Source organism: Eschrichtius robustus, chromosome 10, assembly GCF_028021215.1.
Source record: "Eschrichtius robustus isolate mEscRob2 chromosome 10, mEscRob2.pri, whole genome shotgun sequence".
Lineage (NCBI taxonomy): Eukaryota > Metazoa > Chordata > Mammalia > Artiodactyla > Eschrichtiidae > Eschrichtius > Eschrichtius robustus.
The window spans coordinates 24,485,683-24,511,989 of NC_090833.1; the positions used below are offsets into that span (position 1 = coordinate 24,485,683).

A 26,307-nucleotide genomic window follows, 5' to 3' on the forward strand; every position below is an offset into this window, starting at 1 on the left:
GAACGTGGATTACAGATTTGAAAGGTAGAGCCCTGAGACATGTCTCTGGCACCATTTATTTATTTCTTAGGCCTAGGGTATGTCAAAAAAGTATTTAACATGGTTTACAGCATACAGCATGGATAGAACAAATCTGGAAATCATGGACAAAAGCTTAGGCAGTAAAGATGAAGAAGGGTGAATGTGCCTGAGAGGGTCCAGCAGTCTGCTTCCTTGTGAAGAGATTGATTTATGAATGAAGAGTAGTATAAATCACAGATTTCCCTCATATTTTCTTGGCATCACAATATTGCAAATGCTCATATTAACAGGGAAACTTAACTCTGGTAGAATGGTGTCAGGGATAAAAGCAGTATTTTGTGTTTAGTTTGAATTGTCTATGTGATATCTAATCTGAAGTGTAGATTGCTTCAGAATTAAATTTTAAGCCCAACATGCAATATAAAGAGTTTCTGTGAGGAAACGCTCTGTGTGTTGGGATCCAGTTCTATCAATACTTAAATTTGCAGTTAACACCTTTCACATGTTTCACAAGCACTTGGATCTCTGATTCTGCATGTCAGATGTATTGTTCATTCATTCACTTTTTTCAGCAGTTGTCACTGAGTGCCTTTTATATGCCAGGCACCGAAAATCTAAAGATGAATAAGATAAAATCTTTGCCTGCAAGAATTTTACAATGTAGAAAAGTGTGGGAAGGTGTGAGACAAGTACAAAAAACTTTGTAAGTGTCCTAAGAGAAAGTACAGATCATGTGTTGAGAGGGTTTGAAGGAGGTTGAATTTGTATTTATCGAGAGGAATCAAGAAGCTTCACGAAGAGATTGACATTTAACTGATTTATTCATTCAAAGAATTGAATACCTGCTACCTTCCATTTGCTGTGCCAGGTATTGCGCATTCAGTGGTGAGCAAAATAAATGTGATCCCAGCCTTCACAGAGCTTACCAAGGCCTAGTGAGGAAAATAGACTTTAAACAACAACAACAACAGAAATCAAAAGTACATATGTAATTGCAAACTAGGATGATTACTTAGAGAAAAGGTTAGAGAGGGTAAGAAGAGGGTCTAATCTAAATTGTGTGATCTAAGAAGGCCTTTCTGAGAAAGAGACATTTATGTAAGGACGTGAAGATGAATAGGGTTTTAATTTTTATCTAGGTTAAGAATGAAGAAATGAGAATTCCAGGCAGAAGATAAAACAGATTAGTTTTAGACATGATAAATTTATTAAAGAAAATTAGATTTAAAATATCCACCTGTTTAGAGTAGAAAAATGTAACTAAATAACTAAAGTTCTCTTTTCCACTCTAACCATAAACAGGTGAATTTTAAAAATCTACTTTTCTTATAGTTCACAGATATTAAAAATTTATTATGTTTGTAGTTTGAGTAAAACTGGAATTACAAATGAAAAAGATAACTCTTCACATGTACTTTTAAAACTTTTTAGCAAAGCAAGAAAACAAAGAGCATCGATGAAGAACTGGAACTCGCTATATTGAAAATCAGCCACAGCCTCAATGAACTTAAGAAAGAAGTAAGTATAGTTTGAAATCTAGCCTCTTTTAATTCTTTGCAAGTTGTCATGTTGTATGGTATATATAAAATGCCTTAGCATTAGTATGTTCCTGTGCCCAGAAAATGTTTGTAAAGTTTTCCTTTGACCTAGTTATTTTGAAGCCACTGCTTTATTAGTGCCATCATTCTCTTTATTTTTTTTATTATTTATTTATTTATTCATTTATTTTTGGCTGTGTTGGGTCTTCGTTTCTGTGCAAGGGCTTTCTCTAGTTGCGGCAAGCAGGGGCCACTCTTCATCGCGGTGCGCAGGCCTCTCACTATCGCGGCCTCTCTTGTTGCGGAGCACAAGCTCCAGATGCGCAGGCTCAGTAGTTGTGGCTCACGGGCCTAATTGCTCCGCGGCATGTGGGATCTTTCCAGACCAGGGCCCGAACCCGTGTCCCCTGCATTGGCAGGCAGACTCTCAACCACTGCGCCACCAGGGAAGCCCAGTGCCATCATTCTCAAAGCTTGTACACAAATGTTTATAACAGCCCGAAACTGGAAACAATCTAAATTTCCAGGGAATTCCCTGGTGGTCCAGTGGTTAGGACTTCACGCTTTCACTGCCGAGAGTGTGGGTTCAGTCCCTGGTTGGGGAACTGAGATCCTGCAAGTGGCGCGGTACGGTCAAATAAATAAATAAATAAATATCCATCAACAGGGGAATCAATAAATGAATTTTGGTATAACTATATCAAATACTATTCAGCAACAAAAAGGAACACTATTGATATGGGTAATAACATGGATGAATTGCTTAAACGTTACACTGAGTGAAAGAAGTCAGACACAAAAGTGTGTGTGTGTAATTCTATTTAGAAAAAATTCTTAAAAAGGCCAAACTGATTTATAGTGACAGAAACCAGGTCAGTGACTGCCTGGGGTCAAAAGTAGGGGGGATACTTACTACAAAGGGGCATGGGAGGACTTTTTGTGGTAATGGAAGTGTCGTAAATATTGATTATGGTGGTAGTTACTTGGGTGTAAATGTTTGTCAGACCTCATCGAACTGTACCCCTTGGTACATTTTGTTGTATATAAATTATACCTTAATAAAGTTGATATTTTAAAATGTTCTTTTGGCTGTGAAGATTTCCCTGTTCCCTGGATGAAAACTTTATCATCTAATGACTTATTCGGTCACTCTTAGGTAATTGAAAGTCACTTAAGGTCAGGGCTTTGTGAACTACAGCCAGGCTGTTTTTATAAATAAAGTTTTTTGGGGGGGACACAGTTCTGCCCATTTGAGTTGGGTAGTTGCGACTATGTGGCCTGAAAAGCCTAAAATATTTACTCTCTGGCCCTCTGCAGAAAATGTTCACCAATCCCTGCTTTAGGTCATAAAACACAAACTCAGTTCAAAAATGAGAATGTTCGTTCCAATATATTAATCAGTATTTTGATTCATTCAATTGTAGGACTTTGCTCCTGTTCCCCACTCCTCTAGCCCGCCTAGGGCTTTTGGGGGAAGTGTGGTCTCTTGTCTCTTTTTCAGGCCCTTCATCCCCTCTTATCTAGCTTCTGTTCCAGATCTTTGCCAGGTTGTGGCACAGGGAAAGAAGAGAGGAAGTGGGGAGTTCTTAGTGACTGGTGCCCTTATGAGATGCACTGGGCTCGAAGGTGTTTAAAGCTGACTTTCTCTGTCGTGAATACTTGAGTGTGCTCTTCAGAGGCTCTCCTGGTGCCTCCCCTGACCAGCCCCTTACTTTGTAACTTCTGTGCCACGTTGCTCCCTCCATGTTGGGGTGTGCCTGGAGGGGGACTCACAGCGAGCACCAGAAAGACCCTCCTCACAAACACCTTTCTTCGCACTTATCTCTAATTTCTTTGTTCTTTTATATTTTTTAAGAGAGTCAAGGGCTCAAGAGAATGAATTGGTTTGGGGGAGTTGCATATATAAATTATCTGGTGATGTTTCATTGACCTCTGTTGAAACCTTCATTTTAACATCCTATTGAATATTAGAAGGATATGGTCTTCTATGGTTTAAAAAAAGCCTACTCATTTTTTCCAGCCTATTCAATTTTAACTAAACTATTGTTAAGACTGTGACTATCAGTTGAACATAAAATCTTTTGGTGATAGACTGAGTGGCTTTCCATAAGCTTCATTTTCCTTACCTCTGAAATGGGTATAATGACATCAACCTAGAAGAATTTTTATAAGGATTAAGGGAGATTATGTCTATAAAGCTACTTTCAGTACCTTGCACAGAGCAGGAACTTCATGTTTATTCACCCTTCTTCCCTTGGAGTTTATAAGTTGTCTCCAGAACCATTTGTAAGATTTACGTGACCTTGAACAAGTCACTCAGTCTCTAGGGACCTGTTTCATAGTCTGTAAAATAAAAGGCTGGCATTAGCTATTTTCTATGACCCTGATGGTTAAACAAAATCTTTTGAATTCTTACGTGCATTTAATTTCCAAAGGAAAATGCATTTTAATGTCTTTGTTTCTGACTGTAATTATTTTCACTTGATTTCATGAATGTGGACTACCCTATTGTTAATTTTGTACAAAGTCCTGCAATTTGAATGGACATTGGATTACTTCCAGGAAAAAAAGAATCACTTCATTCAAATAGGCTTAATTAAAAATCCGATTTTCCTTAGGACAGTGTTATTAAAAATGATCTCTTTCTGGTGAACCCCAAAATAACCTGTCATAACATTTTTTTAAAAAGGCAGGATAAGGAGAAGAAAAGATAATGGAGTTAATAGTACGCAAAGATGTTCAGTGAGAGTGAGCAGTGCTTAAAGTCCATTCCACCTAAAGTTAAATAAAACCTTGAGGTTTTCATTATCCTTTTAGCCATCATTTCTCCTGTGACCCAAGAGTTAGACAGTAAAGCTGTGGATAGCAATATAGATAAACTGTGAGCCCCCGAGGGAAGGGGTTGTGTCCTACTTGTCATGTATGTCCAGCCTTTAGTTCAGTTCCTGCCATAACGTAGGTATTTAATAAAATTTGTTGCATATATATTTGACTGCATCTCACAATGATACTTTTTCAAATGTCTGTTTAAAAACTTATTGATGATCATGAATTGCCGTTTGATTTTCCTCTTAATATGCAGAATACCATTCTCTTCATACTATTCTATTTCTCACTAACTTTAAGAATAGCAGAAGCATTTTGTAAGAGAGAAGCTATGTGGGAAAGAGCTGGTTGATAACAGGATGAGAAGAGGATCAGGCTACTCTGCCACGATGACCAGTTCATCTTCTGCAAACAGGATTACCGCCAGCACCAGGGGACTCAAAGATGTCAATATCCCTCCTGCCTGTGGGAGAAGTTGCAAACTCCCCAGGGCTATGCAGTTCTATTACCACAGGAAACTTTACACTTTCCCCTCAGCAAATCAAGTGGGACTGATCTGAGGTTGCTACTCTTTAGTTTTTAGAGTACTCATGAGGTTTTCGGTCACAAAACCTTATTGTTTGTTGTCTTTTTTTCATTACCCTTCACTCCCCACATCTGCAGCTTCATAGTACAGCAGCTCAGCTGGCAGCAGATCTGGTAAAATACCACGCTGATCATGTGGTTCTCAAAGCATTAAAACTTACTGGAGTAGAAGGAAATTTAGAAGGTTTGGCTGAATATGCCTGCAAACTGTCTGAACAGAAAGAGCGGCTTGTTGAGGTGAGCAATAGGTTGCTTGTTAAAGAAACTGTAGTTTAATGAAAGCTGTACTATCATCAGGTAATATTAACACAAACAGAGTTTTTGGTTTAACTCACAAGAGCGTTTTCTCTCTTGCCTTTGGAATTTTAAAAATTTCATGTTTATCTGTTCTTACAACAATTTGTCCTCTAAAACAAAACAATAAAAAATGCTAGAACCCACAAATGCCCTTTTTAACCTTCTTCCTTATTCCATCAGAGAGATTAGATCTTGGAGTAGAGCAATGGAGATACATCGTATGACCTTGTTTGTATTTGAATCTTTTGAGTCTCAGCAGGAAAGAGATGGCACATTCAAATTAGGTTAATCTTAAGAGGGTTTAATAAAGGAGCCATTTACAATTGCATGGATAGGATGTGGGGAAACCATGAGAGTACAGGAATTGGGGTTAGTGACAGCAGAGCTGGTACTACTCCTACAACCAAATTAACAGGGGGAGTGGGTGGTTTCTGGAAACTGGAAGAGCACAGAGTCCTTCAGAGAGCCTTGAGTAGTTGTGGTTTTAGGACTAGACACAGAGACAGCCCACGGCAACCTGCAGGGAAAGAGCATGAGAATAAAGGCCCTTACCCTCCTCATCCCTGCTGCTGTATTGCTGGGGCTTCCCACTGGCCAAACACAGCTGTAGACCACATAGGTCAGTCTCCCAAGAAGGAAAAAGAGTGGATATGGAGGGACAAAGAGAAGACATTCAACACAGTATTCCTTCTCGGAATCTCTCCTGTTCTGCCCAAATCTTTGTTATGTGTTACTGGTGCTTTACCTGCCCCTTTTGTTATAATTCCAATTATTGATTGATATTGTAAGCCTTCTACCTATTGAGAATGTCAGATATCTGCTAGTAAAGAAATGTATACTTAACCCATGTACACATGAAGAATATATCCCCTTGTATATATGAGTTACGTCCCAGCCAACATGTATATTAATGCACAGATATGAACCATCTAGCTGTGTTCATATTATCTAATGTCCCCTGCTCACTGAATCTCACATACTAATGGTTAGAAGGAACTTTTAGACTAACTAGGCTAGCTTCCTCTCCTTTATTTGTTTACATCTGAAAACTACTAGGGAGCATTCTTAAAATGACTGTAGATACATCTCCTTTTTAAAATAGATCGGATGCTGTTTTTTATATAAATCAAGTATTATGACTGCAGGCAAACTTGCTAATTATAGGAATCCTGCAGCAAATATTTTTAAAAAGTGAAAAAAAAATTTTTCCCTAATTTTCTGTTTTAAGCCTCAAGAAATTATTGAAAAATTATTTTCAAACATTTTCATTGATACAGGCTCTTTACTCATTATATCAGTCTTGCCTAATCCAGTGTTATCTCCAGAAAAAGGTGTGTTAATTGACAGGGAGAAGTGTTATTTGTTGGCAGAAAGAATGTGTAGCTTGTGGTAACTGACATAGTTTAGCTGAGAGACCTTGGATAAGTCCTTCTCTGAGCCCGTTTCTTCATACATATAATATGTGGGCACTACAAGGTCCTTTCAGGATTCCTCTTGGTTCTAATATTCTGTGACCACCTTGCAATGATCAGATAGGAAGTAGAAACAGTAGGGTATATGCTAGTAAACCCGTATTTGTTCCTGCTTTGCTCCTAGAGAATCCGTTGGTAACCAATGCAATATTATAATAATCTTATTAATGTACAAATTTATTTTTATAGGTTTTAATGTTTTATTTTCTTTGTTAATTATAAAATGATGCTATGTATTGTGAAGAATGAGAAAGTTGAACTATAGAAATGGTTTTTTGTAGACCTGTCGATTGTTGAGACATGTGTCTGGGACAGAACCTCTTGAAATAACCTGTATACATGCAGAGGAGACATTTCAGGTGACCGGCCAGCAGGTATGATCAACAGCAGATCGTTCCTTCCATATTATGTTTTATCTGAGTGTCATAACAAATTGTGCACAAGGAAGACGCAAATGGTTCTGCATAACTACGGGCCAAATCTACTGAGAGAAATGAAGGTAATGGAATTTTTGTTGGTAGTGTGCCAGAACATTCCATTGGATTATCTGGTCATCTGCCAAATTAGAGATTGGCCCATTTAATTGATGCCCTAGTTTATATCTATTTAATTGAAGCCATTTACAATACAGGTCGTTATAACATGTTTGAAAACTAAGTTATCATTATGTGATAAGCCATAAAAATACTCACATGTTTTGACCCAATAATTCCTAAGGGCATAAGGAGATTAAAAGAAAAATAAAAACAATACTTGTTACATTGCTTATAATAAGATTCAATTGGAAGCAAAATAACAATCTTAAGTTAGGCAAATAATATATTATTATGTTATAGTAATAATTTTGATAACTAGAATTAGCAACATCTAAAAATATTTCATTAAAATGTTAGGTGACAAAAGCAGGATACAGATTTGTTTATATGCTATAATTGCTACTATATAAAATGTACATATATAAGAAAATGACTATAAGAATGTGCAGAAATGAAAGTTCTGCTTGTTAGGGAGAATTGTGAGTTATTTTTTTCTGAATTCTCTATAATATTACTTCGTTTTTATAATTTTCAAAAGCATTTTAACAATTGATATCGCATTTAATACTGTCTCTGTCAAATTAAGGGAAAAAGGGAGGGACAGAAGTTCCTCTCCCTTTTAGGTCTAAGCTCTAAAATACAATTTACCAGGTGTATTTGTTTCATTCATCATGGTAGCCAAAAGGACTTACTCCTTATTGCATTATTGGATGGTAGATGTCGAGCCCCTGGATTTATAGTTGAGAACAGCAAAAGCAACTTAGAGACAAAGGTGGTGTGTGCCCTCTAGCAGACCCAAGTTGGATGCTGGAAGGATGTTTATGCTCCCCGTGGAGAACAGTATCCAAAGCTTCTCACGGAAACAGGAACTATCTGAGTGACCCTCAGCAGTGACCATCGGCTGAGCATTTTATTATAACCAGAGGATCTCTGTTTATTGGGAGAAACCAAGGCTTCAATATTTACTTGTCCATTTGGGAGTCATACTACTTGCCTTGGCTATAAATGTATTTCAGTAGAGCTAAAGTTTGACCCTCCTGCCATATACAATCACATCTTGTTATCCTCAGGCCCTGCTTGCTATTTGGTTGTAATTCTCTGCTTACTGTTTTCATTGCAGCAGGGATATTAGGAAAAGTATATTTTCCTTTCCAGGATGGTGATAGATAGAGCCTGCTGTCAATTTCTGTAACTTGAGAAGCTTTTTCTATTCCCATAGCCTCAGCTTTTATTCCTAGTCTTGGCTATCTGTCTCACAAACGGATAATTTAAGAAAACAGAGCATGCCTCTAGGAGAATTTATATTACTTCTGGATGGCTCTGCTTTAGCAATGTCATTTTTATATTTCCTTTACAACGTTACAGCATATCCAGGGCACAGTGGAACGGTTTCCACACTGTACAGTGGCTCCTGGTTGAGAAGGCGGCACTGCTGCATCTAGCTTGTAGTCCATGGCGAGCCATGTGCCCACCTTCCCTGACGATGGGGAACCTTGCTCTACTCTGAAAGCTGCCACCTGCTTGTCAAGCCTGTGCCTGTGGGACTGTGCTCACCCAGGAGGAGCGCCTAGGTCTAATTCTCTCGAAGGCAGCCTGACTCTGACCATAGCAGTTTCTTTTCTTTTTTTTTAAATTGAAGTATAGTTGATTTACAATGCTGTGTTAGTTTCTAGTGTACAGCAAAGTGATTCCGTTTTATATATATATATATTTTTTTTTTTTTTTTATTTTTCTTTCTCATATTCTTTTCCATTACATATCAGTTTCTGAAACCTCTTCAGTGACTTCCTATCTCACTCAGAGTAAAGTCCATCTTTACTGTGCATGTTTCTCCATCACGTGGCCATTCTTGACCTTCCTTTTTTTTCATGTCAGTCCAGTCACACTGACCTTCTGGCTGTTGTTAAAATGTATCAGAAATGTTCCCACCTCATTCCCAAACGACTTTCCCTAGGTTTCCCTGTGACTCCCTCACCTTCCTCAGTTCTTTGCTTACATGCCACCTTTGCAAGTGACCACCTAACTTAAAATACTGTGACTGCCAAACGCCCTCCATCCTCCTTACCCTTTGTTTTTGTACATATCGTTCATCATCTTCTAAGATATTTCATAATTTACTTACATGTTTTTAATCACCTGTCTCCCCACATTATAATATGAGCCCCATGAAGAGAGGAACATTTATTTGTTTCATTCACAACTGTTTCCCCAGCACCTGGAACATGGGTACAGTGCCGGGCATATAGCAGGTGAATGCAGAGTCATATATTAGTTACTTGGTATCTTTGAGTCTCAGTTTCTCCAGCTGTAAAATGGGAACAGTGCTTATTGAGAAGGATAGTATTTTGTTTGTGTGTTTTTGAGGATTAATACTAATGTATATCAAGCACCTATCACAGTACCTCAAGGATCTATCTACCATGTCCTCATAGGTGTATGCATATGTTACTACTACTACCACTACTACCACCACCACTACTACTACTACTACCAGTACTAATACCGATTCTGCTACCTCTACAACTACTACCACTACTACTACCAGTACAAGTACTAATACCAATGCTGCTACTACCATCACTACTACTATCATCACTACGACTACTGCTACCGCCACTACTGCCACCATTACTACCACTATTACTAATACTACCACTACTACACCATCTCTTCTTCTGCAGTATACAGTGCACTCTTTGTAGTCTAACTCTGAATCATGCTATGGAAATAACTTTGTTGAAACAGAACTTTCCTTGAATAAAGATAATTGCTCCCTGAATAAAGGCTTATATATAATAATGCCTACTATTTATCTATAGATAAGATTATAAGAAACAGTAAGTTTTGTATGTCCATACTGCCCAACATGGGGCTTATGTATGGAAATTGCTTTGTAGTTGTGTCATTGAGTGATTTGAACAGTACAGGCTTAAGTTTGGTTTCCAATATGATTCTGAGAGGTAAGATTTTGAAACTCACACCTGTGTATATTGTTCCTTTAGATAATTTCTGCTGCTGAAACTTTGACTTTGCATCCATCTAGTAAAATTGCTAAAGAAAATCTAGATGTATTCTGTGAAGCGTGGGAATCCCAAATTAGTGACATGTTAACACTGCTGAGAGAAATCAATGATGTGTTTGAAGGAAGACGAGGTGAGAAACTGTCCATATATTGAAATATGTTAGTATTTTAATGTAACTATTCGTTTTTTAATGTCAAACCTCAGATGCAAAATGAATAACTTGTTATAACCCAACTGGGTTATTTTTATAGTAAAGTATCTTCCACAAAAAATTATAAAAATATTATTTGTCCTTCATTTTAGTATCAAAGCAGTAAAATTTGTTGTACAACAGTATAGTAGATTCCTTTGAATTAATATTAACAATCTAGTTTTCTTATTGAAATTGTCATTTTTATATTTCTTATAAATTGTTTTTTAGTTTTAGTACAAATGCTCTTCTGTAATACAATAATTCTCTGATGTAATTCTACTAACTTCATAATGAAATGAATGTAGTTATTTGATTTTCGAATTGCTTTCCTTCCACTTGGATGGAATCTCTTTCCTTGATGACTACGTAATCTTGGAATATTTCCTTTGGTGGGTAAGTTCATTGGTATTTCTACAACATGTAGAATAGCACCATACAATGTACAGAAGGCATAATTTTTACTCTTTATTTTAACATCAACTTGGAGTTTTGTTTATTTCCCATTGTACTGTGTATCCAGTTATCTATGTTTATGTGTTTTTATGTATTTCCTTTCTAATGGCTTCTGTTAGTGTCAAGCATGCTTGTTTTTTTAAATTAAAATGTCATTTAAAGTCATAATAACATCAAATTACATATTTATTTTTACTGAATATGAACATCTAAACATTTCATTTTTTAAAAAATACCCATTTAGGGTAATTGCTGATTTGCTTAAAAATCAGGGAATGGTAGACTTTGTAGATATTACATAATTTGTAATGTGTAATAAATGCTTACCATGCTTCTGCATTTAAAGATTTCTGTGATAGCTAGTCAGAATGGCATATCATTTTGATGCTTTGATAAAGTACTTACAGCTGCATGTTTTTTTTTTTTTTATAAATTTATTTATTTATTTTTGGCTGTGTTGGGTCTTCGTTGCCGTGCATGGGTTTTCTCTAGTTGCGGCGAGCGGGGGCCACTCTTCATTGCGGTGCGCGGGCTTCTCATTGCCGTGGCTTCTCTCGTTGTGGAGCATGGGCTCTAGGGGCGCATGCTTCAGTAGTTGTGGCACACAGGCTCAGTAGTTGTGGCTCGCGGGCTTTAGAGTGCCGGCTCAGTAGTTGTGGTGCACAGGCTTAGTTGCTCCGTGACATGTGGGATCTTCCTGGACCAGGGATCAAACCCATCTCCCCTGCATTGGCAGGCAGATTCTTAACCACTGCACCACCAGGGAAGCCCCGCTGCATGGGTTTTTATGTGAGGCAAGTTTTACATATTAAAAGGTAAATTGATATAATTGATCCATATTTAAAGAAGAATGATGACTTTGCCATAAGACTTGTTTAAGAAATGAAGAGAAGAAGCTTCCTGGTCTTTCTGAGCACTAGACTAGCGTCCCCTACAGATAGACCAGAGTTGAAACAGGAAAATCCTATACTTATTTTTGGCCTACGTGGTCACTGTGGTTTCTTTTACTTTCAAACTGGATATTATGTAAATGATCTCTTCTTTAGGTTTGGGTAACCTGTCCCCCCCAAATCAGGGTTATCTTAACTTCCTAAGTGCTGAACCGAAGTTCCTCTTTAGGTGGGACACTGCTGCCTTTGATCAATGCGACACCCATTGTTTAACTGGTAGTATCTTGCTGTTCAGAGGCATCCTTACTTAGGTGGGGTTAATTGAGACAGAGTTGCTTAATTTCTTTTGCTGCCTTTTTTTTTTTTTCTGACTGTTATCATGAAGCTCATAAGAATAGCTTTTCGGCCAAGAAGCCCAACTCTGAGTTAGCTGTTGTTGACTGAACTGAGTCCAGTGGCACCGTGCTGCTCTTCCTGTTCTGTATGGTTATTATGACAAGGCTGCCTGTTGCCTCGCACCTGCCCACCGCAAAGGACAGAGTGTATTCTTCAGATTCTGGTTTCTCTTTGCTACTGGTATAACTCATATTATAGCTATTACTGGAAAGCCTTTGCTCTATTTTAGCCACTTTAGTTCTGCTCTGCATATCTTGACTCTCCTGACTAGGAAACTTAGATACGTTTGCAAGTATCAGTTAGCCAAACAATTAAGTAGCAAACAACATGCTAAGCAATGAAAAGGAGCCTTTAGTGTTCGCGTATTTGAAGTCCGTCTGAGAGCTAGGTTATTGTCCCCTTACCCAGAGACCCGTAGATTTCATAATAGAGCCTCCTGGGATTGTTTCAAGAACTCAAAAATCAATATTTGTCTTCCTCCCTTTCTGCCTTCATCCAGTTCAGGGAGGCCATGGCCTTTGTATTAGAAGGGACCTAGATCAAAAAGACTCCACCTTTCCTTAGTGATAAGTATGTATCAACATTTAGAAGTTGAGCTTATCTTAGACAAATAAATGTGGAAAAGAAGCTTTCTCTCATAGCCTGCAGATTCTATCCCTTATTTAAGGAAGCTGAATTTCCTTTGTTATATTTGAACCATCTTGAAGTTAATCTGACTAAGCTTCAGTTTATAGGGATGTATCAGGCTCCATAGCTCTTCACCTATTTTATTGCTTGGCAGACTGGACGCATGAGGTGCTGTTCACTGAAATGGGGCGAACAGGAAGAGGAACATGCTTGTGGATAAATATGAGCTTACTTGGGGGATGTATGAGTCGGGAACAAGGGAGTGATCCATCCAGACAAGAGATGATGGGGCCATGATAGTGGAAATGAAGATAAGAGGACTGATTTAAGAATTTTACAAGTAATATTAGTATGATTTGATGATTAATTGAATGTAGAGGTAAGGGAGAGTTTGAGGATAACAACTGGGTTTGGTCTAATCCAAATTCTAAAATACTCCAGTCCTACTCCTGAGGTTAGTTAATAATCTGCCTAGCCTTTAGTGGTTAGGGATTCATTTTAAGTGGGTCTGGGGACATGAATTTTTTTCTGATGGATCATGCCACATAAAGCCCCTTTCAGAACCAAAAAAGCTAATTATAAGAACTTCTAATAAGGAATAATATTGCACATCTTCAGTGAAATAATGAGGCTTTCCTTTCCTTGGGGGATTAGCTTTATTTTATAGAGATGCAGAAAAGCTCTGGATATTGAAAATGGACAGCAGTTAGGTTGTCATGAGAAATCATTTTGCTATCCTCATAAGCTGAGAGGGCCTTTGAACTTAATTCTGGACTTAATTTATCTGGAGGTGTAAACTCAGAAGTAAAGATGGCACAAGTGTCATGTTGATTTAGGGAGTATTAAACAAAGGATTTAGGGAGTATTAAACTTATAATACCCCTGTGAAGACAGTGCTTCAAAAACAATTCTGTACATCAAAGTCTGTACCAAATATATTTTTTTCATGTTCTCCAACCAAATTACAATTTTATTTCTCAGTCACATGTAATTAATAGACTAAATTATCAAAACTAATGTGCTAACATTTCTGTTTATTTAATAATATTTTAAAAATTAAATGTGAATAGTAGAAAATTTGTTTTAAGTTATATATGTTATTTGTAGGAGAGAAGTATGGCTACCTTTCACTTCCAAAGCCAATGGTAAGTAGAAAACCTTTGTACACTTGAGAATGTTTTTATTCAGAATTCAAATTATGCTCTTGTTGCCTATTGCCACCCCCACAACCTCCAATGATTGACATGACAAAAAAAAAGTTAGGATATTAAATGTTGACTCTTCAGAATTGTTATTCTGAGTAGCAGTCTAGATGTAGCCCATAGTTTGGTTATTTGTATTAGATTTGAGGGATTGAGGGAATACGTAACAGATCTTATGATTAATAAGAAGCCATAATCTGAAGTCAGAGGTCTTTTTATTCTTCATATCTTGGGTCTAATTCACAAGGTCATGTTGGAACAATTTTATGCAAACTAATAACTTTCTTAATTTTCTTGATGAAAACAAGCCATTCTGTTTACATTTAGAGACTTGAAATGCTTTATTTAGCTTTACACAATTGAAGCTGATGCATCTTGACTGCATTGCAAACTAGTGCCCACTAGATGGCAAGCCTGGTTACATTATTAAGATGGTTTCTGTACCTTTTCTGGCAATTCCCTTTCGGTCTTCATTAAACACTTTGATAATAATAATTTGTAAAAGTGAAAATAAAAATAACGAAAACACAACTAAATTTAAAAGAATAAGATGGGGTTGTAAGATTCTAAATAAAATAAAACCTAAAAACCTCTAGGGTATTCTTAACTTTCTTAAATGCTTTATAAGTTGCTTTATACTAGACTAAGGAAGAAGATGCAGATGATGTGACTATACAAGGAGGAGCCAAAGAGATCATTGGTCCATCTCTGTTTATTTTCTAATGAACCTAAGAGGCAGCCTGTGTGTGTGTGTGTGTGTGTGTGTGTGTGTGTGTGTGTCCATGCCTCTTTATAGAGTCCCTGTATTTATTTTCTGTCCTTTACCTTCTCCTATTTCTTCTATAGTAAACAGGATTAGAAAATTTCAAAAGGGCAATGTTAAATGAACAAATATAAACGATGGGATAGAAAAAAGGGAAAATGTTGAGGCTCTTCTATTCTGCAGTTAAACTGGTGACAGAATAGCTGGTCAGAAGCAATAAGTCATGGTAATAATAAGGGAAACAAAAAACGGAGAAGTATACATATACCTCAAAGCTGTCTTCTTAAGCTAAGTGGGCACCTGAGTGTTTTGTTTTATCATAATCTGTATTTTGTGTACATGTGTGTGAATATATAATCTGTGGTGTGTGTGTGTGTGTGTGTGTGTGTGGATGGTTTAAATAAATGTTTCCTTTAAAAAAATAAATGGCTCCCTGCATCTCCTGGCCCTTCTATCTCTACTAGCCCAGCTGTTCTGGAACTCCTGCCCCAGCTAGGGGAGTTCCCACCAGATCTCAGAGTGAGAGGAATGCCCAACTTGGGCTGCCATCTCCAGAGAACTTCTGGATATATTTTTCAAAGAAACATTGCTATTGGTAGTGGTTTCTACAAGTAAGTAAGCATCTGTGGGCCAGCCTGGTAACCTAACGAGTGCACAATGTTTTCTTCTCCCCTAGGGGAAATATATTCTGAGTTCTAAATAGCCTACGTAGAAACAAACTTGTTGTTTCAAATATAGGGGCCATCAAACATGCTGGTTCAAATATTAAATCCTAAATTCTAAGTATAATCTCCTATATAACCTGGCATATAGGATTAGGAATCTGGATGTCAGTGAAACTAGGGTGCTGAAATTTAGCCCTCAAAAAGGCAAACTTGTTAAAGGAATTGAATTCCAGAGTCATAACATTAGGAATATATTGAAAGCTACATATAGTGATTAATTTTATTACATCATTTCCTAAGAATAATTTAACAGAGGGGCCAGGGAGGTTTGGGCGTATAATAATTGGACTATGAAAAGACTGCAGAAGTCTTTAAGTGTTTCTGGGACACAGATCTGCTTTCCCTAACTCCATATTTCTAACTAACTACTTCTTCAAAGCTGAACGCACATATTAGTAGAGTATTTGCAATTACAGCTGACCCTTGAACAACGTGGGTTTGAACTTTGGGGTCCACTTTTTTGTGCATTTTTTTCAGTAGTACATACTACAGTGCTACACCATCTGGGGTTGGTTGAATCCACAGATGCAGAACCACAGACACAGGGGAACTGCGGATATGGAGGGCTGACTGTAAGTTATACTTAGATTTTCGGCTGTGGGCGGAGAGTCAATGCCCTTAAGCCCCACGTTGTTCAAGGGTCAACTGTAGTTGTTTGTTTTTACTTAAACAGTTTAATATAGTTTCAGTATGTACTGAAAATTTTTATATTAAAATTTTATTACAGGTACTTTGTTATGCTTTCTATGACTATTGCATTTCTTCACAATTAACTGTACCTATTTTTAAGACGCCCTAATCTTTTTCTTGTCACAGAAGAATAACGCAAACCTGAAATCATTAAAGCCAGACAAGCCTGACTCTGAGGCAAGACCTTTTTCTTTGCAGTAGTCTTACTTTTAATCTTCCTTTTACATAATTAATGACTACATTGTTGTGATTAAAATGTATGTTTTGTAGGAGCAAGCCAAGATAGCAAAGCTTGGACTCAAGCTGGGTTTGCTCACCTCTGATGCCAACTGCGAGATTGAGAAGTGGGAGGATCAGGAGGACGAGATTGTTCGATACGGACGGAACATGTCCAGTATGGCCTATTCTCTGCATTTATTTACTAGGTAAATGTAGTTACATTTTGATCTTTTAAAATGAACTTAATGATATCTGGTGTAAAGAAAAAGTGCCATGTTACACTGATAGGTTAAAGTTGGTTTCAAATATATGGTGAAAAGACTAAGTAGTTGTTAGGACAATTAAGTGAATGCAACAAGAAGACATTCATTTAACTAGGATTTAGATTTAGAAGAGATCCTTTTCTAGGTTTGTGTACGATTCCTTCCATAATTTTGAAATAATTTTGCTTTCTGCTTTTTGTCATCCCATATATCAGTGTCTCTCCCAGCCAGCATGAGTAAGTTTAGAAAACATACCTTTTATATATACACTACCAAATGTAAAATGGATGGCTAGTGGGAAGCAGCCGCATAGCACAGGGAGATCAGCTCGGTGCTTTGTGACGACCTAGAGGGGTGGGATAGGGAGGGTGGGAGGGAGGCGCAAGAGGGAGGGGATATGGGGATATATGTATATGTATAGCTGATTCACTTTTTTATACAGCAGAAACTAACACACATTGTAAAGCAGTTATACTCCAATAAAGATATAAAAAAGAAAACATGCCTTTTAAATCTTTACACAGTGACGGATTATATACAGATCAAAGGGTAGAGCTATGAGGTCTACCACCTCAATAGGGTGCCAAACCTCCATGGATCAGTATTCATTATGTAGCAGAGAATTTCCCTAACTTTACATTTACCTGACCTACATTCTCTGTCTTGTTCACCTTACAAGACTGTTGGTCAAATGCCTCAATGAAGTCCATGTCGCTCACATTTGTCTTCCATTATAATAATGGAAGACTATACATACGGTACAGTATTTCCATGTTGCTAAAAATTTTATCTGTTTTCTGCTCAATGACCTGTTCTAGAATTTTCTCAAGGAATAACTTCGAGCTTTTCGTTTTCTGATATCTATCTTTTTCATTTTTAGAAACTGGAAGATACTTGATATCTTCAGTGTTATGGCTTCTCTCCTACTCATTTTGATTTTGAAATTATAACCAGCAGTCATTCACACCTGCATATTATTTCAGTAATCTGGAATGTAATCCATTTGGACTGGAGTCTTAAGCTCAGTTAAAGTAATTGGGATCTCTACAACTGTGTGGGCTTTTGGGCTCAATAAATAGCCCCTTTTCCCCACCAAAGTTCTGAACAAAATGAAAAAATAAACAAAAGAATAGGCAGATGGGGCCAGTAACATTTATACTGATAAAACTGATACTCAATAATGAGGTTTATAGCCATAGACAAGTAGGCTTTTAAAAATAATCCCTAGAATTAAGAAATCTTACCCTGTAGGGGAAGAATGTATCTCTTAAAATACTCGGAAGACTAGGTATATCCCAAAGGCACCTTTACTACCAAGAGAAAAAGGAGAAAAGAAAGGGCTACCATGTCTAATTTATTTTCACAGAGTCACCAAAAAGACTGAAAAGGTCAATAAATGTCCACCCTCTTCTATGGGGTGAAATAAGTGAGAGAGCAGAGTGAAGTGAGGGATGCTGTGCTAGTGAAGATTCCTTCATATGGAAGGAAGATTAGGAGTGAGGAAGAAGCATTCATTCTTGTCTTGATGATGTCTTCTACCTTTTCAAGGGAAATGATTCCTCTGGAAGGTGAAGGAGAAATGATAGGAGTTGAATAATTTTGCCTCTGGTTAGCAGTCATTTGTTAATATCTTTCCATATTTTCCATCATTGGAGACCTTTTTTTCCCCCCCCTTTGGTGGTTTCCTTCCTTTGTTCTTAATTCTTAGCAAGCTCCTCCAGGGATTGAGTTTTCCCAAAACTAATTTTGACCTCCTTTCTTGGTTCATATCATTTAAAAATCGGATGAGTCAAGTCTGCAAAAGGAAGTAAAATGGAATTCCTTTGTTTACCCACACTCAATGTGTGGGCAACTGAAATGTGAAGATTAACTGTAGAAACAAAGATCTTTCCTTTGAGATGGAATCATGCTAGTTATCTCATGGTGATAAAAATCAGATTAAAAAAATTTTTTTGACCAATAGAAACTCGAGAAATAAGTTATTACTTACTGAATGTAGTTTGGTATATAAAATCTTCCCACATAAAGGATTCATCAATAGAAATTTTTTTAAGTTTGCGATTGCCCCTTTTGTTTCTTGTTTCTTATTTCAGAATATTTCAGGATTATATATGGTCAGCAATTTTTATTTCTGAGTCAGAATAGTGGATTTTGGTAAGGGGTGACATGCATCCCACAGAGACTAGGAAGCATGAGGAATAGGGGTAACTAAAGCTCTGTGGAATGGGACTTGTTACTGGAATATGGTTATTGGACAGGAGCCACTGAAGTTCAGGAAAAGAAAATGGATTTTCTGTAATGGATAACACCTTGTGCCAGTTTGGCAAGTCCTGGTAATATGATTGTGGTAAAATCTCAAGCTGGCTTTGTTTTCTACCCACCCTGTCAGTATACCTGTTTTTCCCCAAACAGTTTTTCTGTTTTCCCTTAAGATGATGGTTTACCAGCCTCATCTAATTGCTTCTTTCTGAGACTCATCTGTTAGTCTTCACAGTATCCAGTTTTGTAGGTTTCCTGAGCAATTTTATAGCTTTTCTTCAGGCTGTCATGTAAGGTTGTCTTAATAATTTATATAATTTCTTTATCATTTATATACAGTTACTCATATTTCTTTAAAATTTATATATTTTAGCTTTTCTAGTTTTTTGCATTATGGTTTTTAAAAATTTCACACTTACCAGTGCCTTACGGTTTTTAAAGTAGTTTCTGCATCATAGTTTCATTTGATCCTTACAACAGTTTATCAGAGAATAAGAATGTTTTGTTCACATCTCATAGCTATTAAAAGGCAGAACTGGTGAACTAGATTTCAGATCTTCTGATTCATACCTGGGCTGTTGCTCATCTTAATGCATTCTGTTGCTCTTTGTTATAATTTACTTTTCACTTGTAAAGTTCTGAATTCTTCTTGGTAGTTTTCAGTATGATACTCTCTAATCTTCTGATGAGAGTGGTAGCACAAATATTGCTATGATTATTTTATAGACTCAGAACTGAAACTTAACTGACAGCCTCATCAGAAACAACTGAATTCTTGCCAGAGTTGAAATTAGAATCAAAAATAAGAATGTCCTGATTTTGGTCTGACCTTTTTTCCATATGGAACAAAGGCCTTTTATTTAAGGCATATTATCAGATCTCATATCTTTAACTTATGAAGCAAAATGAAGAAGGTTAAAAAAGAAAAATATAACTTCTCAGTTTTAAGTTTCTTTACATTATAAAGTTAACATATATAATGTTTACCAACTTTTTTTAAAAGTGCCTTAAGAGGTAATAGTTAAATGTTAAAGCTGCTTTAAGAATAGTTACAATGTTCTTAGTCTATTCAATATTATTCTTCAAAATTTGGGATCTGTTAATACACAAAATGCTCTAAAACTTTAATATAAAATCAATTTCCAGGCAATAACTTTTTCTTACCTCCTTAATCACTTTATTTCAGGGGAGAGGGGCCAATAAAAACTTCCCAGGATTTAATTCATCAACTAGAGGTATGTTTTATTTCCATTTTATGCTAATACTTTATTTTTATTATTATTATTATTGTTTTGGCTGCGCCATGCAGCTCGAGGGATCTTATTAGTTCCCTGACCAGGAATCGAACCCAGGGCTCTGGCAGTGAGAGTGCCGAGTCCTAACCACTGGACTGCCAGGGAGTTCCCCTATGCTGATACTTTAATTCTGGGCTAAAAGTTCGTGATAGCTGGTTTTCTTACTAGCTGCATGATGATTTACTGCATCATGTTTGTATGTTTACCTACATACACAGCACATGTGTACTGTAGAGAGTGGTAGAAAAGCAGGGGACTGCAGTAGCATTTTGTGGAGCTGTTTTGGTTATCTTAGTGGAAAAAAACTTAAATATTATAGGGATAAAGTAGAATGGGCTTTGATAGTCACTAGATACAATATTAAGTTTTAGGTTTTCCCAAGTAGGTGAAAATATCCTGTCAGCAGATGCATATCTTATACTGTCCTAAATGTGAGGAAAGCTTTTTGGCTTCTTCATTATTGAATTGGATGAATGATATTGATTAAATAAAATAACACATAAGAAAGCACTTGTCAAAAAAAAAAAGAAAGCACTTGTCATAGGGTTGAGACCATTACAGGTTCTCAGTACATGTTAGTTTCCTTTTCTTCTTCCATATTCCTGATGATTTAGGGCATTCAGGGAGAGACACATACTGACACTCACCCTTCTGCCCTATGTGTCTCATGAAACTCCACATAGGCCTAGCTCTAATTCTCCTCGCTTACCTAGAGGCTTAGATTGATAAGTGGATTACAAGAGTCCTTCCTTATTTCCCCTGACTCTCACGTTGGTCTGTTTGCCTCTCTAGAACCAAGGGCATTCTTGCATTTGAAATTTGAACTTTCTATCACTTTATCAATGTTATGTGTTTTCCTTTGGCATTCCCATGTGCTTTCACCTGAGCCTCTTCAGGGAAGGGATTTCAGCTTGAGAGGATGATTGTCAACAGAGTCAGAAGAATTATAGAAAATACTTCATTCGGAATTTTCTGTAAAGTTGACTATAAGTGAGCTATTTCCCTTTTTTAAACAGTTGGGAGAAATTCTGGATTCATTTTGTTCAATTTGACCCATATCCATTCCAAGTCATACCACACCATAGAGAGTATTTCACTGTAAAAGATCCACTACTCACCTTCTTCCTGTGTTAGCTTATTCATTAAACCAACATCTGCTGACTGTCTACATAAAATGTTCATCACATATTCATTGAGTTTGTACTGTGTGTCAAACCCTGGGGATGAGAGCTTTGGAGAAGAGTGAACAAAGGAAAGTCCCCACCCCATGGAGCTTACATTCTAGTGGGAGCAGATAGACAATGAAAAGTTAAATATATAATGCCCATATATAAGTACTGAGAGATAAAATCCTGTAGGATAAGAAGAGAGGTGATAGAAAGGGGGTGGTCAGGAAAGACCTCTTTAAGGAGGTAACATCTGAGTAGAGTAGAGTGTTGAGAGAGTGAGCTAGATGGATATCTTGGGTTCAAATGTTTCAGGCAGACAGAACAAGTGCAAAGGCCCTGAGGTGTAGGGGTAGGCTGGAGGTGTCTGAAGAACAACAAGGAGACAAGCGTGGGTGGAATGTAGTGAGCCAGAAGGAAGGTGGTAACATATGACATCTCTGAGCCATGGGAAGAACCTTGATTTTTTTTTTTCAAGAATAATGGAAAACCCATTGAGGGTTTTGAGGAGCAATGGCATGACCTGGCTTCTGTTTTAAAAGGTTTTTGGCTTGACCAACAGGGTAAATGTTAGCACCATTTACTGAGCGAGAGAACCGAGGGACAACACCGAATTTAGAGGGAGAAAATTAAGCATTTTATTTTGCCGAAGTAGGATGAACAGGAGTGGTGGTGTCAGGTTAGGTCAAGAATGGACAGAGAGATTTGGGAATCATCAGCTTTAAGGTGGTTTTAAAACCATGGTACTCTGTGAGACAGGGATCTTGCCCCCAAGGGGTTTGAAGGCTAGAAGGGAAGAGAAGATGTGTACAGAGAAAGTGGGAATGTGGAATGATGAGGAACATGTGGGTAAGTGAGTCATTCCGTTTGGTTAGAAGGTATGTTTAAAACGCACTGGTTTCCCTTTTAAAGGATAGGGAAGGATGCTAAGGGGTATTTGACCTTGAGATCAGTTTATCCAATGATAGCAAGGCTGTTGGAAAGAGAGTTAAAGTGAACCCTGAAATTATTTGCCTCCCTGTTCTGCATCTTCATATGCTTTATCTAATTTATTACCAAGATCTATTATTTTTCTTCACAAATCACTCTCAAATTTGCCCTGTTCTTTTCATTCTTCCTGCTGCCACCTAAAGCTCAGTCTTCACTTCCCTGGTATCTCTCACTCTAAAAGATTCTGTGTACCATTTACAAATAATCATCCCGAATAATCTAAAGTATTTTTCAGTATTCTTTCCCATCATCCTCTTCTCCTCACTAAATTGTACAATGTATGCTGAATAGGGAAAAAATAATCCCCTCAAATGGCTAGTTGAAGAATGTGTATAGGTGACAAATTCTATCTTGCTGAGCTGGAAGCAGGAATGTTCTAACGCTTTTGACCTCATCTAACCCTTTTGACCCCATGTTCCAAGATTCAACACCCTCTTATAATTGGGGATATTATGAGATGAGCTTCGGCTCCATCTAAAAGCCCAGGCATAATTTTTATGGCTAAGTATCAAATGTCTGTGTGATTCTGCACAGTAATTGGAGGTGTCCCGGTGTAGGGGTGCCACTGCAGGGACTGATTCTGCATCAGGTCTGGGAAATCTGCTTCTCAATACAGTTAAACTCTTGCGTTTTCCTGGATACAACAAAAACCATAGAAGTTCCATGACAGACCTTTTATGTTTAGGTTTTATTTTTAAAATTCTGTATGAAAATTATCCATGAGTGTATTTCTTACCAACTATCTAGACGACATACACCTAACGTAGTGATGTTTTTCCTTTCTACCAGGCTTTTGCTGAAGAGGGTTTGAAGCTTGCTTCAAGTGTGCAAGCTTTCTCAAAACAGGTAATGCACATATCCCTGCCTGGTGCTGGTGGTGATGTAAATACCCACTTTGAGGGTATATTATTAAGGTATAAAGGTATTTAAGGTTTAAAAGATGGAATTTCACTGGAGTTGGTATAACTTCCTTATTTACATTTCAGCTGAAAGATGATGATAAGCTTATGCTTCTCCTGGAAATAAACAAGCTTGTTCCTCTATGCCACCAGCTCCAGGCAGTAACTAAGACACCTTTGCAGAATCAAGTGTTTCTAAAGGTAAAAGGGAGGGTGGGACATTCAGGAAAGCACCTGAGAAACTTTCACACTTTTTTTTTTTTATTAGGTTAGCTTCCAGCCCCTTTTTCTTCAAATAAAGTGTTAATACCTACAGAAGAACAATTTATTTCCATTTTTCCTGCCTTGACTGCAAGAACCGTTTATCATCTGCAGTTATAACTGACCCCAGGAAGCTGTAGGTTCACCAAGTAAATTAGCTTTTTGGACATGATTAATACCACAGCACGGAGCAGCTACCCTTAAATCCCAACATCATCACCTGACTAACTAGGGCACAGACATCTCAGAGTGAAGGCCTTCTGTTGTTTGTTTTAGGGAGTTTGAGTGCAAAAAAGTAGAGTGCAAGGAAGTGTAAAGAAGGGGGTTCACTGCCACTATTTGGTGCACTTTGAGAAGCCCCTAAACCATCTGAAATAGAACAGGTTGATTTTCCATCCATTCTTCCTTTGGTTCCATGAAATTGGCATGAGACTTGGGCAACAATCCCTGCTTCTGTGTTCTGGGACCTCAGGTCATCAAGTCAGCTCAGATGCCTTAATCTGTATACCCTTTGAGATCCCTTAGATTTCTATAATGAAGAAATTTTTACCATTTTCAAACTAAATGATAAAGTCTTTTGAAGGCCTCCTTATAAGAATTTGGTTTGCTTGCTTTCTGTCACTATAGGTTGATAAGAGTATTACAAAGACAAGATGCATAATGGCTACTTTGGTCCAACTTCTCTCACTTTGCTATAAACTGCTGAAGAAGGTAAGATAATTTGTGTATCTTAAACTTACATTTAAAAAATTAGTCTAAAGGAGAGTGCAAAAGAAATAGATACTATTTAATTTTGCAGTTACTTTAAGAGTAAAGTAAAGCAGAAACTAATTTTCTTAATTCTTTCCAGCTTCAAATGGAAAACAACAGATGGGTCTCAGTTACAAATAAAGATTCTGTGGATGGTAAAACTTGAGAAGCTTTTGAGGTCAGATCTCTGGAACACCATGTGGCAAAGCTGACATTTTTAGAAAGCAAATGATCCTTTATATTTCAGAAACTGAACAATTTTGTAAAGAAAACAAACTGAAATCTTGCTTTATTTTCTGATCATGAAACCGATTGTGAAGCTTTCTGACAACTATTAAATGCCATGGTAGTTGCTATATTTCTAATTGCAGTGTGATCTTAGAATGGGACGTTGCCATGAATTATGTTCTTTAAGTCAAACCAAATATCCCTACTGTCTTAATGACAGTTTAATCCAAAGAAACTATTTTGAATATATGATCACTTTTGGCATATTTTACCCTAACTTCCTATTTTTTTAAATTTAAGCTTATCATCTGCTATACCAAGTTGCAGCAGAAGAGACACAGTAGTCTGGGTGATGCAGGGTTTTCCTTAAACCTGTGGACTCTTCTTCAATCCCTCTGTCCACTGAGTATGACTGGGCCTCCACTGTCCCCTCTGTCACAGATCATCCATGCCAGGAGCACACGTTTGTTCTCTAGTAAGGGTTTCACAGAGCACAGGAAATCTGTTGTGATGGCATGTCCCGCTCCCACCCAAAAGCAGGGCCATGGAGCTCACTCCACGGAATCCTGGAGGAACTCACTAGGAGACGGTTTTAGTTCTCGTTCTAGGATAGCTGGCCTGTCTGCCCTGAATATTAGCTGGACTCCTAAGCCTATCTTACTGGCTTAAAAAGTAGTTTTTGTACTTCTGAGTAGTGACTGATGGAACAGAAGGTAGAAGACAGAGAATAATTGAACTAAGCTGTTTAAAATAAATTCTGAGTAAGCATACATTTTATATATATGCCTTTGGAATGTTCATTATAAAACAAATAAACAACTTTAGTCTTTTTAGTTTTACGGTTTAAAGCTTTTGTTTTTGTGGGGTGGGTTTTGATAGAAGGATCTGGTTATAAGTTCTGTCCTTATGATGTAGTACAGTTAACTTTGTTTTTTTGTGCTTGTATCCCAGTGCGTCAAAATTTATTTTGAAATCTAATGGGACCTGTCAGTTGCCAAATGGCAGTAGTTCTATAAGCTCGTCTGATGATCATTATCTGGGTCAGCCATCACAGTCAATATTCGCAAGATCCTGAAGAACCACAGTACTACCAATTAGCTAGTCAATATTTTATTGAAGGAAACTTGAATTTACTGTAGGCCTTGGAGAGAAAATGGGATGCACTCAGCTTGGTTATGACCTTTATAAAATATTTCTTTATAAAAATCATCAAACATGATTTTTATGCCCTGAAACCAAAATATTCTTTTAAATTACAATGGAAATAATGGGAAAATGATGTGAGGTAACGTTATATGTAAAATAGATATATAATTCTTTTACTATCTTTAGTATCTTTGTTTTATGACATCTTTGGAAATCATTTGTGCTACCTGAAATGGGGATTTGCTGTTTTGTGCTTACACTTTCACCTCATAGCACTATCAAGGTAGATGTTTGTAGAGTTACTACCTGTATCACATCTGGTGGGTCTACTTAGGGGAGAGTCATGCTGGCACTTAAGTTAAAAGTTTCCTTGTAAGTCAAAAATAATTTTAAAAGATTTATTTACAAAAGAGTTTACATACCTGAAATGAGAATTCTCTTATTTAAATGCAAGTGGTGGTAGGAAAGGGATAACTTATCACTTCAACAGCATAAGATGATAGAGAACTAAAAGAATTTACATGTCAATGATAATCGTTTTATTTAAAACCATATATTTATATGTATGTATGTGTTGCAGCCCTTAAGGAAAAA

At 37.2% G+C, this 26,307-nt stretch overlaps 1 protein-coding gene across 3 annotated transcripts in view; it reads left to right on the plus strand.

Moving 5' to 3' along the window:
* CTNNAL1 (catenin alpha like 1) overlaps positions 1-25,346 on the plus strand; it is a 58,554-nt gene extending 33,208 nt beyond the window's left edge. For all 3 annotated transcript variants that reach the window (XM_068553318.1, XM_068553319.1, XM_068553320.1), the window contains 11 exons: positions 1,453-1,539; positions 5,049-5,207; positions 7,021-7,113; positions 10,278-10,428; positions 13,965-14,002; positions 16,508-16,662; positions 20,165-20,213; positions 23,219-23,275; positions 23,416-23,529; positions 24,217-24,300; positions 24,440-25,346. In XM_068553318.1, coding sequence (XP_068409419.1) covers positions 1,453-1,539; positions 5,049-5,207; positions 7,021-7,113; positions 10,278-10,428; positions 13,965-14,002; positions 16,508-16,662; positions 20,165-20,213; positions 23,219-23,275; positions 23,416-23,529; positions 24,217-24,300; positions 24,440-24,505 — 1,053 coding nt within the window. In that variant the 3' untranslated portion in view covers positions 24,506-25,346. The remainder of the gene's footprint in view (positions 1-1,452; positions 1,540-5,048; positions 5,208-7,020; positions 7,114-10,277; positions 10,429-13,964; positions 14,003-16,507; positions 16,663-20,164; positions 20,214-23,218; positions 23,276-23,415; positions 23,530-24,216; positions 24,301-24,439) is intronic.
* The last annotated feature ends 961 nt before the right edge of the window (positions 25,347-26,307 follow it).